General features: G+C 38.2%; 1 protein-coding gene across 1 annotated transcript in view; it reads right to left on the reverse strand.

The window, feature by feature from the left end:
* Positions 1-18,182, reverse strand: part of TTN (titin) — a 277,250-nt gene that overhangs the window by 214,829 nt on the left and 44,239 nt on the right. The window contains 2 exon segments of the mRNA XM_042994799.1: positions 8,662-8,718; positions 14,140-14,328. Coding sequence (XP_042850733.1) covers positions 8,662-8,718; positions 14,140-14,328 — 246 coding nt within the window.

Raw genomic sequence — 18,182 nt, forward strand, 5'->3', positions numbered from 1 at the left:
ACCGTAAGAAGATTCAGGTTCACAGTGATAACATAGACACATTTTTAAGGATTCTGTGAATTTATTAGAATTATAATTTTGAAAACAAATTCACTTTAGGAACATATATACATCTTAAATTTGAATACTTATGAATTTCCAGTTTTAAAAATGAAATTCAGTAAAAATGACAGGAAAGCTGAATATCTTATTTGTATATAATCTGAAATACAAATTACCATATTGCTCACTACTAAAAATGTCCCCCCTTCTTTTTTCTAATTTTAAAGACTCTGAAATTGGTCTATGGTTTAAAATCTGTGTATAAATGTAATATAGTAGTTCCCGCCCCTGCCCCCACCCCCCTCACTCCACAGGCCAATATCGAATGCTGTATTTCACACTTGATGCCATTTTAAAAATTGAGAAAATAGGGTATTCCCAAAAGTGGAAAGATTTTTCTTTGCATATTTTGCAAATGTCTAGATGAACTCCACCCAAAAAAGAAAGCACCATTGGTCCCTGCAAAACCAGCAAGAATTAAAATATTTAAGAAGGGGGACATTAATACTGAAAATATTTGTAAAAGAGCCAAACAAATATATTAAGATCGCAAGGTAAAACAGATTATAGAGTTAGTCATCAACTGGGTGAAGCTGGTTTCTGTTGTTTATTCTAAGTCCAAGTCAGTATGCATGGATTTGGATGCAAAGAGGTTATAATTTCAAAACTGACTTACACTCAGAGCAGAGAGGAAATTTACCTTACCGATTTGTCCGCGTGGTCATGTGACATGGTCTTCCATCTTACGTTTTACTTTACTTAAATAGCTTATCTGCTAAAAGAGAATGCATTCTACTGAAACTCTTTTGTGGAGGAGGAACGAGGGTAAAGCAGCAGTACAAACAGTTAGGTGGCCACAGAGATATTTAATTGCGTTTGATGATTCACAACAGAGTTGACACAGTGATGGTTCCACAGCTTAGATGACAGACTATTTACATGTATTACAAACACAAGATTTCTCCAGAGAGAAACTGTTTTCCCAGGCATTTTCCACGTATTGAATTCAAATCTAGTAGACCTATTTGGAAATTTATTGGATCGATCTAATTTGGGAAATCTGGAGCACTCGAATCGATTCACTACTCACTGAGGCACCGAAACATTGCACAGGAAACTAAGTTAGGGTGAGGGCCGCACAGCTCTCCGCCATTCCTGACTTGTTTGTAGCCACACACCTGTACTCACCTTCATCATCTTTTACTAAGCTTGTTATGAATAGGTTGTGGAACCCTATGCCACTTTCCTCAGCGCTGAACCTTGTACCTTGCACCAATCTCCCATCTTTGTACCAGTAAACCGTGGGTCTTGGAGAGCCACGAACTAAACACTGGAAATAAGCTGCAGTACCTACAGGTGCATAACAGTCAGAAATACCTTTGATAAATCTGGGAGGCCCTTCCACCACCTGAAATTCAAAAAAGCTGTCTGAATATTTGCTCTTTAGGACTAATTCTTCCTTCATACTGCTTAAAGTCACTTTACTTTTCCTTGTCGTCATAGCAAACATTTCAGAATCTCCCATGGTGAGGAATCCCCGGCAGATAGCCTCTCCTACTCGATTGATAGCTCTGCACCTATATGTTGCACTGTCAGACGGACAGACATTTCGAATTTTAAGGGTGTGACTTCCCTTCTCCTCACTGATCACATATTTGATGTTATCTGGCTCGATACACATATATTCTTTATACCATTTAACTTCGGGACTAGGGATGCCTATGACTGAACATTTGAACACCGCGTCTGAATTTTCTGGAATTTTAAAATCACAAATAGGCATTATAAAGCGAGGAGGCATTTCAAATACTTCTAAATCAATTTTTAAATCTTTGTCTTCTTCTTCCCTTGAAGCCATACTTGGATCTGCTAAATTCAAAGGTAGAACATCCAGACTCACAATCATGCTTTTATGATCAGGAGTAAATTCAGGAACTGTGACTATTTTCACTTGCTTCTCAAATTCCTTAACATCCTTTTCACTTAATTCAACTTCCAGGACAATTTCTTGAGGAGAAGGTGTTCTGGACGATGTAGTGTTTTCCAAATCAAACTCCATGACATGCTGATGTGTTACTGGAGGTGGGAGAGCCACTGCTGTTTCTCTTTGGGGTACTATGTCTACACTGGCAAAGCTCTTTGCTTCCCCTATGATGTTTACTGCATGGCACATGTACTCTCCTGCCTCTCCTTTTTGAATGTTAGAAATTTCCAAAGAACACACATTACCCACCCTTTCTATTTTGATTCTTTCATCTGGCTCGAGCAAAGATTTATTTCGATACCATTTCACACCAGGAACTGGAATGCCCTCAACTTCAACAATGAAGCCTAATGTTGTGTTCTCATATATCTTCCTTTTGGTCAGAGGCTCAATAAAAGATGGGGGCATTTCATTGTCTTTTGGTTCAATGGCTTCATTGGGTGTGCCAAATGAATCAGAACGCCATAGTTCATAAGATGAACTTCTCTCTTCTGTAGGTGTATGGAATTGTTCATTTGGTGTACTGTCCTCCCTTTCTGTTTTTGATGAGTATCTTTTAAAGTTTCCAGTGGGGTTTGGTCCTCCAGTAGGAATAGAATATTTTTCAACCGTTTCTCCTCCTAAAGGTGTAGAATATCTCTCTAGTGTCTCTCCTGGGGGTGTAGAATATCTCTCTAATGCCTCTCCTGGGGGTGTGGAATATCTCTCTAGTGTCTCCCCTGGGGGTGTGGAATATCTCTCTAGTGTCTCCCCTGGGGGTGTGGAATATCTCTCTGCTACCTCGCCTTCGGAAGGTGTTGAGTACCTTTCGGCAGCTTCCTCTAAAGGTGTGGTTCTTGCAATAGTCTCACCTCCTGAATTTGTTGAGGATTGTTTAGTTGTATCTGAAGGAGTAAAATATAAATCAGGAGACTTTGGAGTTTCAAAATGTTCAACAGAGGATGGTGGGGTATAAAACTGATCTAACTCAGGGATCTCTTCACTGCTTGTACTTCCCACATCAATCGAAATATCAGATTCAGGAGAAAATGGGCGACCTAATGTTTCCTGTTGTTGGTTGTAATATTCATACACAGTGCTGAAAGTTACTTCTTCAACCTCCATTGATGTGATTGATTCGCTCTGAACATGCTTTGCCTTGCATGTGGTGTCTTTCATTTCAGGAACTTGGTGCTTTCCAGCAGCAAGTAAGTATTGTGTTAGGGAGGTCTCAGAGTCCATTACTTCTGCTGTATGTGCTTCATCCAATTTAGGTAGATTTTCAGAGAAACAAGTTTCTGTCTTTCCTTCTTCAGTAGCGGAGAAACAAGTTTCATTCTGAACTTGAACTTCTTCATAGCATTTTTCTTTTCCAAAGGCATCACTTTTTTCACTAGTTTGTTCATTTGGATTCTGCTGTTCCTCAGTCATCAAGAATGGAAAGCTCAAGGAGACTTTTCTGTGGCATGTGGCTGCCTCATGATCATCACCACCTTCGTGGTCTCCCAAAATTCCAGTGACATATCCCTGTGTCCCTCCACCCTGCTTTTGAAATGGGGCCAACTCTGGTTCCAAAGTATGCTCTTCTTCCACTTCATGAACCTCTAAAAGCTTTTCCTCACTTGCTGCTTTTTTCAAATGTGAAATGAAACTTCTATCTCCATTTTCTAGAGAACTTTTTTTCTCAGAAATATCCATTTCTCCAACATCAGCAGATGAGGTTTGAAGTGGGGTCCATGATTCACTGTGGGTTTCTTCAGAAAATGATTTAAGAGAAATATCAGTATGTGAAATTTCTAAATTGTGTTCCTGTGTATGTTTTTCCAAATAAAAGGTATTTTCATCCAAATGACTTTTCTCCATCACAGTCCTATTTGAAAACCCCTGACTGGAAGAAATTTCTGGATTGGTGAATATGTTATCTTGCACACTTTTAGAGGTATTTTGTGTTTCGGATTGCAATGTTTCAGTGCCAGCAATTTCTTCTTGGTAAGGTGTTTCCTGCTGCCTAGTTTCTTGCCCTTGAAACTCCTTTGCTGGATCTCCTATATGAGAATACATTTGTTTTAGATCAAATACAATGTTCTCAGCACCAGCTATTTCAGAAGCAGGACGTTGGATTTTAAAGTATGCTTCTGGTTGACTGCCATCTAATGCTTGGAATTTTATATTTGCATTTTCTATTTGAGAGTGGAATTGCTTTAAGTCAAATGTAATAGGTACTTCATGTTCAGTCCTTTCAGAAATTGTAGACTGATCTAGAAGACCTGTTTCTTTTGGTTGTTCCCTCTCTTGTACTTCAAATTCCTTAAGAGTTTGAGAAGAAAGCAGCTTTAAATTCATCACAATGTCAGAGGAATCTGGTTCAGTGTTTGGAGACATTGTCTCTGCCTGACTTAGGTTACTTGATCTTGAGTCTCTTGGCGTCAATGGAAAATCCCTGTCACCAAGCTTCCTTTGAGGAGGATTGACAAATTTCCTGGTAAGTCTTTTTTCTAGAACCCCTTTTTCTACACGTTGTAACTTTTCAAATGCAATGATTCTATGCTTCACTTTTTTTCCTGGGTAATACCTCTCTTCACCCAGGGGTTCTTCATACACAATGACAGATGGATCTTTTGTATCATAACTATCAGAAGTTCTCTCAGAGTAGATATTTGGTAAATAGTCACGTAGGGCATATTCTTGCACATCTTCCCTTTCTGCTTCAAGTTTTCCAAAATCATTTTTTACCTCTTTTCTAATTTTTTTAACTTCACTGATATCCTCGACAAATGGATAAACAGTACCCTCTACTTGGTATCGCTTTGATTTTTCACTTATATGTCCCTCTTTCCCCTCACCCTGATATTGTACGAGTTTGGCTCTGACAGGCTTGTCAATTTTTGTGGCTCTAGAAGCAACCTGCATAAATCTAGGTAGTTTTTCTCTGGAATATGTGCAATGAACCTGGGCTTTCTGGTCTATCTGTTCAGTTGTCTCAAAGCTTTGAAAACATTCCCTTACAGAATGTTCTTTTATACTGGATTGGGGAGTAAAAGGACCAGGTGGGTAATCATAAAAATGCGCCCTTACAGATTCTCCCTGAATTTGTTGATTTTTGGAATATTTTGCATAAATTCCACCAATATTTCCTAATCGACTATATTCCCTGTGAGTGTCAGGTTCCACTGTCAGATCTGAAACACTCTCAGCTGTTCCTGAATTGTTTTCAGCAACACACTTATATTTTCCAGAATCTTGAGAATTGAGGTCATTAATATATAATCTGTGGCTAAAATGAACTTCTTCAAACTGAAACTTGTGGTTCTGCTTTAACATGACTCCATTTTGAAACCATGTTACAACTGGCTTGGGCTCACCAGATAACAAACATTCAAGTATTATGGAACCCCCCTCTCCACATCTGATATGCTTCGGCATTCCCTGTAACATTTTTGGTGGCTCGTTAGTAATATCAGATGAAAATATAAATTTGTGTTTTGGTGACCGAGAAGCTTCATCTTGAGGTCTTGCTTTAGCTCCCAGCTCCTCAGGGTGAAACGGTTCTCTGGACTCTTTATCCTGTTCTGGGGTGGGAGTAGCTGCTGTTATCTGAATTTCTACAGGGAAGGAAAGCAATTCTACATCTGCAGAGGGAAGACGTGGGGGGTTAGCGTGTAACATATGGAGATTTGTTTGGCCCTTTTGTCTCAAAGATGGATGAATGCCTTTTGTTTGGTCAAACACCAATGCCAGCTCCTCTTCCTCATCCGTGTACTCATGAAACACAGGGACTCCATGTGCTTCGACACCGTGTCCTTGTTTTGCTTTCACTTTAAGTGTGCCAGTTGTTTTTACTGTTCCATATTGGTTAAACAGCACACAGGTAACAGAACCTTCGTTTTGAGGAAGAACAGAAGAGAAAGTTAATATTGAATAGTTTTCCGAGGTCTGAGAGATATAGCCTCGGTTCCGGGGGATTGGTCTATCATTGCTGTACCACGTCACGATGGGTGGAGGATATCCTTGAAAGTGACACACAAATTTACAACTGTCCCCTTCATAAACTTCTTGAGATTCAATTTCTTGAAGAAATGAAGGTGGGCAACGTTGTGGATGCTTTTGGAAAGGACTTTCATAAAATCGTGCGTTTTCTTCTTCTTGTTCAGGTTTGAATTCATCAACTTTTGTGGAAATAGAGTGCTGTAATTCTCTCAAATCATCCTTTCTTATTCTCACACTATCTCGTTCTTCATTTTCTTCAATATTTATAACTGGACCAACAGATTCACTGGCATGTGGCATAATAACTTGGGGCACCTTTTCAGGAGTCTCATAGATTTCCTCGTTCTTATTTACAACAGTGATATATCTAGATGACTCTCCAATTTCAGTTTTGGTCATAATTTCTTCAAGTGGTTTTCTTGCTCGGGTCTCCTCACTTACTAGAATCTGACCATATAAATGGTCTTTCTGTAGATTTTCTCTTAGAAATGCCTCTCGGCTCATTCTTATTTCAGTCTGGAGAATTTCTTCATCGACAGTAGTTTGAAAGCTTGTGGGAGGTTCTCCAGATGCTACATTTTGATCCATTTGATTAGAAAGGACATGCGGATTTGGGACAATACCCTCGCTTGAAGGATCTACCTTGTCCCTACCTTCGGCTAGATCAGATACAGACCTGCTTTCCATCTCCTCTCTAGACAGCAGAGTGTCTTTATCGCTAGCTTCACTTCTCAGAGTTCTCGAGCTGATTTCCGATGACATTTCTGAAAGAGATAATTTCTTTTTCTCCGTTAAGATTTTTCTAGCCTCCCGTAAACGTTGCAACTTCGTTTTGGTCTCCTCGTCCAGGAAGCTTTCACCTACATTAAGCCATTCCCTTAGGTCAGGTTTACTTTCTAAATATTCTTCATCACACAGAAAGTCAGTTTTCTTGCCCGGACTTACTGTCTTAAAGTGTATAGTTCGCATCAATCCCATTTGTTCTACATCTTGTTTTTTGTTAAAGGGAGAGCCTGTAAACCTCAGGCCTACCTTTATCCTGTCTTCTCTCCTTTCAGCTAAAGCCTCCATATTCTCATGTGTCTGTTCTGCCCTTTTCAGAAATTCTAAACATTTCTCATCTTGCCCTTTTTGCATAACAAGCAATGATGCCGTTGATTCAGCGGACCCTTCACTATTAACTGCCAATAATCTATAACTTCCAGAATCTCTGTGCTGGACACTTTTAACCTCTAAGCTGGAAGAGTGATGATGTAAATCACTCTCAGTTTTTATAACCCGTCGAAGACCTGTTGGGATAGGTCGGTTGTTATGAAACCAAGTCATTTCTGGAGTTGGCCAGGCAATTAATTTACACATGAAAACAACGGGTTCGCCCTCTAAAACATATTGAAATGTAAGTTTTTGGGTAAAAGAAGGCTTGAAATACTCGGGCCAGGAGCTTGTAGATGATATTCTACTTGCATATCGTTTAGCAGCCATGGAGCTGTGGTCGAAGTCTTCAGAATCTGAAAAGGCATCGCGTGCATCTCTTTCTGAATGTTCAGATTCTCCCTCAGAGGACAATTCTGAAAGAAAAATTAAATTATAAAGCATTTTACTATTTTCCATAGTATTTGAAAAAGTTGAAAATAAATGAAATTGCAAAATAGGAAATAAAATAAAATGCATGCTACAGATTCTCACAAATCCATAAAAAAAATTCACTCACCATATTTGTTCGAATAAACGCAACACCATGCTCTGTTTAAAAGATTCTGACACGAAAATCGTTCGTTGTCTGGTCTTTTCTTCAAACTGTTGAAATTTCTTCTTGAACAAGCAAAAATGCATTTCAAAATAACATGTTCCTGTGCATGTTTGTTTTGAGAGCGGGAAATCTTTGTTCTTTTGGTGGCTAAGAGGAAAATCTTACCTGACTTGCAGAGAGTGGAATAAACGCCCTTTCTGATCCTTTTGATTGTTGGATTAAATTATTATCTTTTTGAGCATTAACTATTTAAAAAAAAATCTGCAAGAACTTTAACCATAAGTAATTAGCTAAAATAAAATGAGAAGGCGTTTATTCGAACTAATACAGCCATAAAGTCACAACGTTACGCAGAGAAAAGCAGGCAATAATGATCACGTAAGGCAGCTATCTGCAAGCCAGTGTAAGAGACAGATCAATGTTAAAATGATGTATGTGCATGAAGTGTAAACCAGAATGAGAATGTAACATTTTCACACATCCTAAATGAAGTAGCATTTCAATCATCATAATTCATTCATGACATTGCATTCTGAGACTGACAGCTAGGTGATTGCCTATTGTTCAATTTAACTCGCTGCGATTTTGAAAACAAATTCCACTAATTGATTTCATGCATTAAGATGACAACTTTTTCTGATACACACTTATGAAAATGGCTGCAAACATGAAGTTGAAAATGGCTGATAAATTTTAAATATAAGACTTTAAATTACTGTCAAACAAATTACTGTGAAATGCATGTAACCATCAGCATACTAAACCAGGCATGCGACATAGTAATATATACTCTAAGAGATATATTTGTACATCTATGTCATTTTTCTCAATATTACTAAGAGAAAGTAGGCAGGTCAAGGATTCTATTAATCCTTCAGAATTTCTACTTAAATCTCACATCCAATATAACAAACAATACCTTTCATCTCCACCTCAATCTCCTCTTCAATCCTCCCGTGCAAAATTGATTCTGGGGCTAAAATGGGAAAACATATAAAGAGATTTTAATGATTAACCTGATATACTTTCTGCCTCAATTCATATATTCATATAATTATAATTTCCTCTTCATTCTAGTAACAGAAAACTATGTCCCCCAAGTGCACCCAAAAAATCCATGCCAGACAAATCAATGAGCTGATAAAGTACATGACAATGTCGGCAGAAAGATTTTAAAACATTTTTTATTTTAGGTTCTCTATGAAATTTCCACGTTTAGTTTCATAACTCCCCATGCCTTTACATGCATTCCAAAAAGCAATCCATAAACTAAAGGAATATTCTCTTTTTTAAAAATAAAAATGTCCTATCGATGGAACACTTGCTAAGAGAAGGAATCACATTTAGAAGGAACATGCATTTTCTAACTTGCCGCCTTTTGCCGAGGGCTATTCTCAGGTTTTCCTGCAGAATTAAGCGTTTCCTGCTAGTAAATATGCCTTTCATTTGGACCACCTTTAAAACTTGAGACTACACAAAGTCTGGTTACATATTAAGGAGCAAAACAGAGTCCTCAAGTCAAAATAGCTTTTATTATATAGGGAAAAGGCGCAGGCTTTAGACACAATCATCTCTGGGGCAGCTTCCTGGGAAAGGTGGGTGCCTTGGTTCCCTCTTGTTCTTCTGTCCATCCGTGTGGAACTGTGTGGGAACGCGGGACTCCATGGCTCCTCCGTTCCTTGTGGGCTTTGGCATGAAGTGAATGACAAACTTGCTGTTTTCCTTGACGATTCTCTCTTTACTTCATGGGTTGTTTTATTTTGTGACTCTTTGTGTGTTTTAAAACTTTTAGTGTCTGAACCAAGGGCAATTTTTGTAACTGTTCTGGTTTGCGATTCGTTTGCTAGGTGAGAATAAAGTTAGGAAAAGTAATAAATTAGCTGTGTTTGTAAGAGTAAAACACACGCTGAATTTAGAGAAGGTGATGTGTCATTAGGATGAGAAGGAAAGCAGCATGTTAGTCCCCAAACTAACATATGATATATCTATACTTTTACGTACAGAAGAACTACTCAAACAGACTTACAGGGTTTACCTTCCTACTTGATCTTTGCGGATAACTACTCTGCCTACGTAGAGTTACAAGGCCAAAGTAAAAGAGGAACATGTAAAGACTGGTCTTATGTGCGATAATTAGATAACTGTGCCTGATCCTTCATTCTTCAAACACTTAAAAGTGGCTTATCTTTTCACTTTCTTAAGTACCAGTGAGGCAGTCTGGACTTCCCAAGAGAAAAATGCTCATGCTCCAAGAACACTTTAATGATATAATCCATTAGAACTGAGTGAACTAGAAATCCTGTGGCAAAAATGTCCAGCTTAAATCCACTCTGGCCATGTGCTGATCAAGCATGTACCATGGCCCTACATTCCTTAGGAAACGAGTTGAAAGACCTACATTGTTCCTACCTCCACAACACAGCCAACTCTCAATTATATGGCTGCAGAAACCGTCATGGTTGTCACCACGTCACCTCCAGATAAATAATCACTATGTGTAATTATTGCACTAGCCAGCAGCTATGGTGAAATTGAGAGTCAACTCTTTGGATGGTGGAATTTTCCATCTAATTTGCATAACTAGATCTCAGTTCTGGAGCTATTCCCTTTGAAGCCTATGAAAATGTTACCAGAAAGAGCTACAGAACAAAATGTCAGATTAAGAGATAAAAAAGACTCCTTTGGGCGAATGAGGATTACAGATATATTAAATGATATATGAGACTCTTTCAAAATTCAGAGCCAAGATGGCTGTCATATAGCACTGTACTATCCCCTGCTCGTCTCTAACATTTCAAAAATGGATGGAGAGATCAGAAAAGACCTTGAGGCCACAGGTCTCCACCGACCCCTGGAGATGCTAGAACTTCTTCCATCAGTTACCTTTCACGGGACTCAGTAAAGACTCTCTGCTTACAGACATACAGCATGGGATTCTAGCACCTGAAGAATAACTTTCCTGTTTCATTAGTATCTAAGAGGAGGTCCATGGATAAAAGGAAGAACTTATCTTTTCCGAGACAAATTTATTCATTCCCTTCCAGACATGGTGGCAAATCAAGCACGAAAACAACAAAAATAATAATCTTGCCATGAGATAATTCTAGAATTCCAGGAAGATCTGGGACTTTGAAGCAGCAGCACCTATTAAGAAATAGCTATAGACTCCTAATTTTGGTCCAGACAGAGCCCTATCATTATCAGTGCACAATTTTCTATTGCTCCTTATAAACATCTAGAACTTCCAGATGTGCAAACAAAGGGCAGATGAGAACTTTTGAGCCTCCTAATATTAAAATAATTAAATTTAAGCTTGGCGCAGTATCAGGCACAATAATAAATAATCAATAATTGATTAACAGCTTGACCTTCTTCAGTATACCTTGTAGGGGGCATATTTGGGAAATACTAGGAAAAGCATTGCACGTGAAATAAGCCATAACCTTCCGAAATGAGATTTGAAAGTTACACTTCCTTGAATCTAGACTGGAAAGTTAAAAATGTTCATCACAAGTCTGGCCAATAACTTGGCTGACTTTCGTGAGTCTTTTACGAATAGAGTGCTAAGTTAGAGATATTCTAATTAATATATTCATTGATTCAATTTGCACAGCAGAAAAGCTGCATAAAGCGATGGGGATGAAATGAAGCAAGTCAGAGCTAAAAGCCAAATAAGCACCTTCTATGCTTAGTACTGCTGACGTTGTCTTCTCTCCATACTCATTGTGGACACTGCAGCTGTACAGTCCTTGGTCTACCAGCTGAACGTTACATATGATAAGAAACTGAATATTTCCACGTTGTGACTGCTTCACTCTTTCAGAGTCCTCGATCTTTATGCCTTCATGAGTCCAGGTTACATCAACAGAGGATTCATCTTGTAAGACACAGAGGAATTCAGCAGTGTCGCCGCACCTTACAGAGAGGTCCTGAAGCTGCAGGAGAATCTTTGGTGCCTCACCCACTGCCTCTTCAGCATAGTTCCCAGATAACTCAGTGCTTTCTGCAATTTGTGAAAGGGACGCAGTGTGGCGCAACTCTACATTTTGAACCGATGCAGCTGTGTGGATGGAACTTTGAGATACACTTTCAAAAACCTGTGATTCATATTCATATGATGATCCTTGAAATGACTTAATTTCGTTTTGGGATAGTTTGCTCTCCTGCTTTGTGAAAGAGGAATCTGCCACTGCCTGGGACTTGGTGGACTCTCTTACATCTTTCCCAGAACTCTGCCTAGCTAGGGCTTGCACTGTATAATCAAGTGACAAGAAAAAGAAAAGAATATTAAGATCTAAGCTTTGTCACTTGGTTAGGTTAGTAACATAAAATGGCATGGAAGATGAAGATGGAAGACGTCATTGTCACTTGGAAGCAGCATGCCAAATGGAGTATGCTCTAGGATGTCAGATCATACAAAAGAAAGTTCATTCCCAGTGACCCAGTGATGAATGGATGATGAAGGCTCATGCGATGCCATAGCGTCTCTGCGTCCTTCCTTCTGTTGTCACTGCAGCTAACCAGAGTTACATAGTCTCTCCCTCTCTCTCTCTCTCTCTCTTTTCCCTCTCCTGGGATACCATTTGTCCTTCTTCTTCTGTATACTTTATAAACAATATACAGCAAATGGATCATTAATGATCCAATCATGAGATGTCGTTTAGAAAAGTAAAAACATCACGCAAAGCTGATGCCTTAAAAAATACTAGTGTACTATGCAGAATATACACTTCAGTGAGATTTTAATTGCATAGGTTAACCCATAATTGAGAACTAAGGAGGACTTGTTGGGTGTTATTTTATTAGTAAATTATCGACTGACCACACTATGCAATGAGACAAACAGTAGAGACTCTCATTAGTAACAGTGGGAGTAGGAGGTATGAAGCAAATCCAAGTCTTTAAAGCAACATGAGCTTTACCTTTTGGAGTCACTGTGAGTGTAGCTGCACAAGAGGCTTCCCCAGCACTATTGGCGGCTTTGCAAGAGTACTGCCCAGCATGCTCTGAGTAAGCATCAACTATAAGCATTAAAGCCATGCCTGTGGACTCCTCAAAATGGAAAACTACATCTTTTGTTGGTAGAATTGGCTGCTGGTTATGAAACCACTGGATTTCTGGCTTGGGAATGCCAAAAACCCTTGCATGAAATCTGACTGTCTCCCCGCTGTGCACCCTGAGGCTTGATAGAGGCTGGATGAAGATGGGCTTTTGGCCAAGGGAGTCCTTCTTAAATGAAACTGACGAAGAAACATGCCATTGGGAGTTTGATGTAACTTCTCCAAATTTGCTAAATCCTGAAAAGAAGCATGCCAACCTTTAATGTCTTACCCTGCATTGAAACCAGAACTCATTTGGAGTTGTCTACAGATCTGTCGTAAATTGTAATGGTGGACTAGAATCCAGACCAATCTTAATGCCTTGTCAACGTATGACATTATTGGTTCCAAGTCACACATGTTCACTTCCATTTTCCAGACAAACAAATGGAGACATAAATAGTCTAAGAAACTTCACCGTATTGTTTGTGAAGGCAGTAGTGAAGTACACAATTTAGTTTAGGTATTCTTGTTTTCTGTTTTTATTTTTTTCCCCTCTGGTTGTAAAATCAGATTTTCTATTTTGTAAACGACTTTAAATTGATTATTAAGAAAGTATCTGATTATTATTGTATTTAAAATTAAGGGAAAAATCAAAGTTGCCTTCAATCCTTATGTATTTGTATATAGTTAAGAATACATAGACTAAATTAGCTCATCAAAAATAGTCTGACTGTATAAAAATATTGTTGTTATCTTGTTTTGAATCAAAGTGCTCCCCACTGCCAGGGAAGTGTTTCTGATTGCAGTTTAAAAGCCCCAAATATCAGAAATGCTAAACCATCTTTGAACTGGGCCCCTTAACCTGAAGGCATTCTTGGAATGATGGCGAATGCATCTAGATGGTGTCCAGACCCGAAATCATCCTCTGTAGCTTCTGTGAACTCAGAATTGTGTCAAGACAATGGGGGAATAGTAACGCTGGCATTAAAAAACATTTTTTTTAAATTTTCATCTTAGCTAAATGAGAAAACAATTCTACCTAAGTATTTCTTTAGCATATTTCTCTCCATTCTGATACATGCTGATCAGAAAGCATGAAAGCTGGCGAGGAGAGCAGTACATTACAAAACAGTATAAAGACAAAGCAGGGCAAAATAGAAAATGATGGTTTGTGATTCACCATGAGATGGGATAAAAGAAAAGTAAGAATGTCATATATAACATGGAAACAATTAGTTGCATTAAAAGAGAATGGTAGGGCCAATGATGGTTTACATGGAATCTTTAGTGATTGTTACTGGCATTGAAAGATTAGATCCATATTTAAATGTGGTTCTTAAAGTTGTTTACTGTACCTGCCAGTCTCAAGTTGGCTGTGCTTGATACTTGACCAACAGCATTATTAGCAACAAAAGTGTAAGTTCCTTCATCTTCCGGAAAAGCTTCGGCAATTTCCAGTTGGTAAGTGTCTTCAAATTGAGTCATTCTAAAGAACCGAGATGGCTTGATTTTCTTGTCTTTGGCGTACCAAGACACTTTTAGATCTGCATCACAAAAGAAAAAAAAGCTATTTAAAATCACAAAAAGTGGTGGATGATTTTACCTGCAAACACAGTATTGATTACATTGTTGACTACATTTCATATTTATCTTAATAACATTAGATTTCCCTTTTGGGCTTGCCACATCTGCTCTTTTAGGTTTCCTTTTCATCTTTAAGAAAAACATGATTCCAGAAAAATCCAGCTTATAGACTGGTTGTAATATTTGAACTTTTATAATTTTAATTATATTCTTTTTAACCATTTGCAGTCCATGCTGTGGAAACAGGGTCAAGGTTTTGACATAGTGACCTTGAGAAAAAGACAGTCCTAAGGTAGAGTCATCAGGATGGGTTTTATCTAGGATTGTGGTTGCTTACGAGGACAGGGAGAGGAAATTCTGCGCTTCTGGTGGGCAGAAAGATCAATCAAAAAGAGAGCTGAGAGAATCAACATTCCCAAAAGTATAAAACAGACACCCTGTAGTCTGAAGAAAAAAATTCTATACTGTCATTACCAATGAGCAAGCATTGAAAGGTCTGAGCAAAGCAAAAAATAATTTTTAAAACTGAGAGTAATGGAATTTGGGCATCTTAGATATATTTGGCTTTTTTCAAAGTAACAGTAATAGTATATAATAATAAAACCAGTTCTTTTCATATAAGGAGTTGAATCATGTTAAAATGATAGAAAATAACCCCAAAGCAAAGATAAAATAACATTATATTGTTATGGTTTAAGGTAATGTGCACTTTAAAAAATATTGTACTTCCATTGAAACAGTAACCCTGTAAGTCAAGAGTGGATTTAAATTTAGCTATTTGTTTTAAAAGCCACAACCCAAGCTGAGCATGATCACTATACCACTCCCTTATCTAATTACCATCTATGGAGGATTCTTTTGTGGTGCAATCAGCTAGCATTTGTTTGCATTTTGGCACAAATATTGGCTTGTGAAGGTTTCCCTCCATCCTGCCCATGGTGGTAGTATTTTTAAACTACAGGTTCTCCTTTTAAATCTCTTCACTTCCTTAGGTAGCAAGGTAAGGTAGAAAATGGAACGCTGATACCACAATTTACCAGCTGTGTGACCTTACACCTGTCATTTAATCTCTCTGGACCAGTCTTCTCATTTGTAAAATAAGATGCATAATAATTCATGAGCTATTTTTTTTAATATATGAAATTTATTGTCAAATTGGTTTCCATACAACACCCAGTGCATGAGCTATTGTTTGCAATAAATTGTTGTGTGAATTAAATGGCTTACACATAGAAGGAGCTTTATAAACCACTGCCACAAGTCAGTCATTATAGAAAGAATGTTTAACCTCACAAGGGATCAGCAGTGCCTTTAATAATTTACCAAAAGTCAGGGCCAGGTGATGTAAGAGACAACACCATCACATGGAATTTAGCGATCATTCTATAACTATTTAGTTTGTCTATTAAACCTCAACAGAAATGGAAGATGAAGGGTTTGGTTCACCACTTTGCAAGGTTCTCTGCATATTACTACTGACAGAGGTAAACTGATTGAAGCCCTAGGATAGGCATGTATTGTCAACAATAAATAAGCTAACAGGTGAGACCTCTCTTGGTAATGGATTTGGTGCTTCTGACTGGGCTGCCCCTTTCTGTGTTGGTCACTGGCCTCTTTTGGCTTCCGTGAGGCCTCTCCACTGTCCCTGCTCCCCATTCTATTACTCCATTGTATTTGGTCCCTAAATTCTGTTCATTCCACCTCTTGAATTCAATATACACCCTTTTTTCTCCCGATTCCCCTAATTGAGGGCCTTGTCAGCACCTTCCAAGCCTGTTAGGATGGCCTCTCCCTTGGTCCTCACCTGGTCTCACCTCCCACATCTGACCATTCCTCTTTTCACTACCACAGTAGTGTCTCTAAAAAAGTAAATCATGTTACCCAGGGGCTTAAAAATCCTTCAGTTGCTCCTTAGTATAAACAAGGTAAAATCTAAAATCCTAAGCATAGAATACCAAACCTTTACTACCTGGCCCTTGCCTTCTTTTCTGGCCTTCTCATCCACTTATCACACCACTTTCCAACCATACTTAAGCCACTTGTCGTTTCCAGCACATGAAGTACCCTTGCAAGCTTTTATGACTTTGTAAATGTCGTTCTCTGCCTAGAATACTGCTGTGTTCAAGGATCCTGTTGATTTTTCAATGCCCAGTCTGTGCATCTCTGTTCATGTTGCAAACAGTCAGCGCTGAGTACGTGGGCTGTTATGGCACTTACAACCTTGGGATCTAGTTGTGCACGTGTGTCTCCTCACCTACACTCAATTCTATGAAAGCCAGGTCTGGCATCCCTAGCAGCTAGTGTAATATTTCAATAGCGGTCGAATAAAACTGAAGAGTTACTTAAATGAACAACAGGAACCCATCATTGCCAGACTACTTATCATTTTATTTAGCTAGCTGTTGCTCAGTAAGCCTTTAAATGATACTGATTATCTGTAGAATAAACATTGGTAAAAATGTAGCTTTATTACGTTTTAAAATTCTGCTTTTACAAATTGCTTTTCCACCAGTAGGTGGCACCAGAGACCTTCAGTAGGCAACAGTTTCTCATAAAAGCACCACTAGATTGCTGAGGGCCAAGTTCCATGCTTCAGTATGTATTGAATTCCAAAAACATGTGACTGAGGTTTCTGAAGACTGATAATTTTTTTCACATTTGTAGAAGGCAGGGCTGAATTTCCTAGGGTAATACTTTCCTAGGGTAATACTTGCTCAGAGAAAGTTGTGTAAATATATTTAGTCCCAGGGGCATCAACCTTTATGATTTGGTAAGCTTTTAAAAGGGCATTTTACTTAAAGAACTTAAATTTTGCCATATAGAAAATACATTTGCAAGAGGATGCTCAAATCTCTATATGTGTATAAATAGTACCACACATAAAGAGTTAGTAATCCATAAATTTATAAAGTCCATTTAAACATTTAAAGATGTCATTCATATGAAAAAGATATTTTTCTCTTTCTACCCCAGTTGGAGTCTTTTTAAAAAAAATTATTATTATTATTATTATTATTATTATTATTATTTTAGAGAGGGAGAGAACATGTGTGTGTGAGAAGGGGAGAAAGGCAGAGGGAGAGAGAGAGAATCTTAAGCAGGCTCCACCCTTAGCATGGAGCCTGATGCGAGCTTGATCCCACAACCCTGGAATCATGACCTGAGCAGAAACCAAGAATGGGATGCCCAACCAACTGAGCCACCCAGGCGTCCCCCAATTGGAGTCTTATGAAAGGCTTAAAACATATTTTTGTAATACCTTAAAGGCAAAACTATAATATTATTTATAAACTGAAGAGTACTATATAAAGACTACTGCTTTAAACGACCCATATATATGTATATTGATTTGAAATTTTTCCTCTAAAAATTCAATGGAAGGACAAATTATTTAGTGTGTCTTTAATGAATTTGATATTAAAATGCCTTTTCTTTACTGTGTTAGTAGGATATTATCAAATCAGATCTTATTTCTTAATATTTAGTGTTTCTCAAACTCACAAAGTCTATGGTATTTCTCCATGTTGGTTGCCCACTACCAGACTTTTATGTTTATATAATTCCCCTCTATAGCTATAATAAAATTAATGTATTGAGCACCAGTCACTTGCCAGCCAGGCCTATAGATGCTTTACCTACATCATTAATTATCTTTTCATTATACTCATAAAAATCAAACAGGTCCATTTGGTTTCTAGATCAGCATCTTCACCTCAGAGGAGGAAATCATCAGGTTTTAGAAGGCCAATTGAAATACTGACTTGTTTACAAAAATGGCTCATGGCAATGCAGAGATTGGGTCATAAACCAATGG

The sequence above is a fragment of the Panthera tigris genome, chromosome C1, assembly GCF_018350195.1.
Source record: "Panthera tigris isolate Pti1 chromosome C1, P.tigris_Pti1_mat1.1, whole genome shotgun sequence".
Taxonomy (NCBI): domain Eukaryota; kingdom Metazoa; phylum Chordata; class Mammalia; order Carnivora; family Felidae; genus Panthera; species Panthera tigris.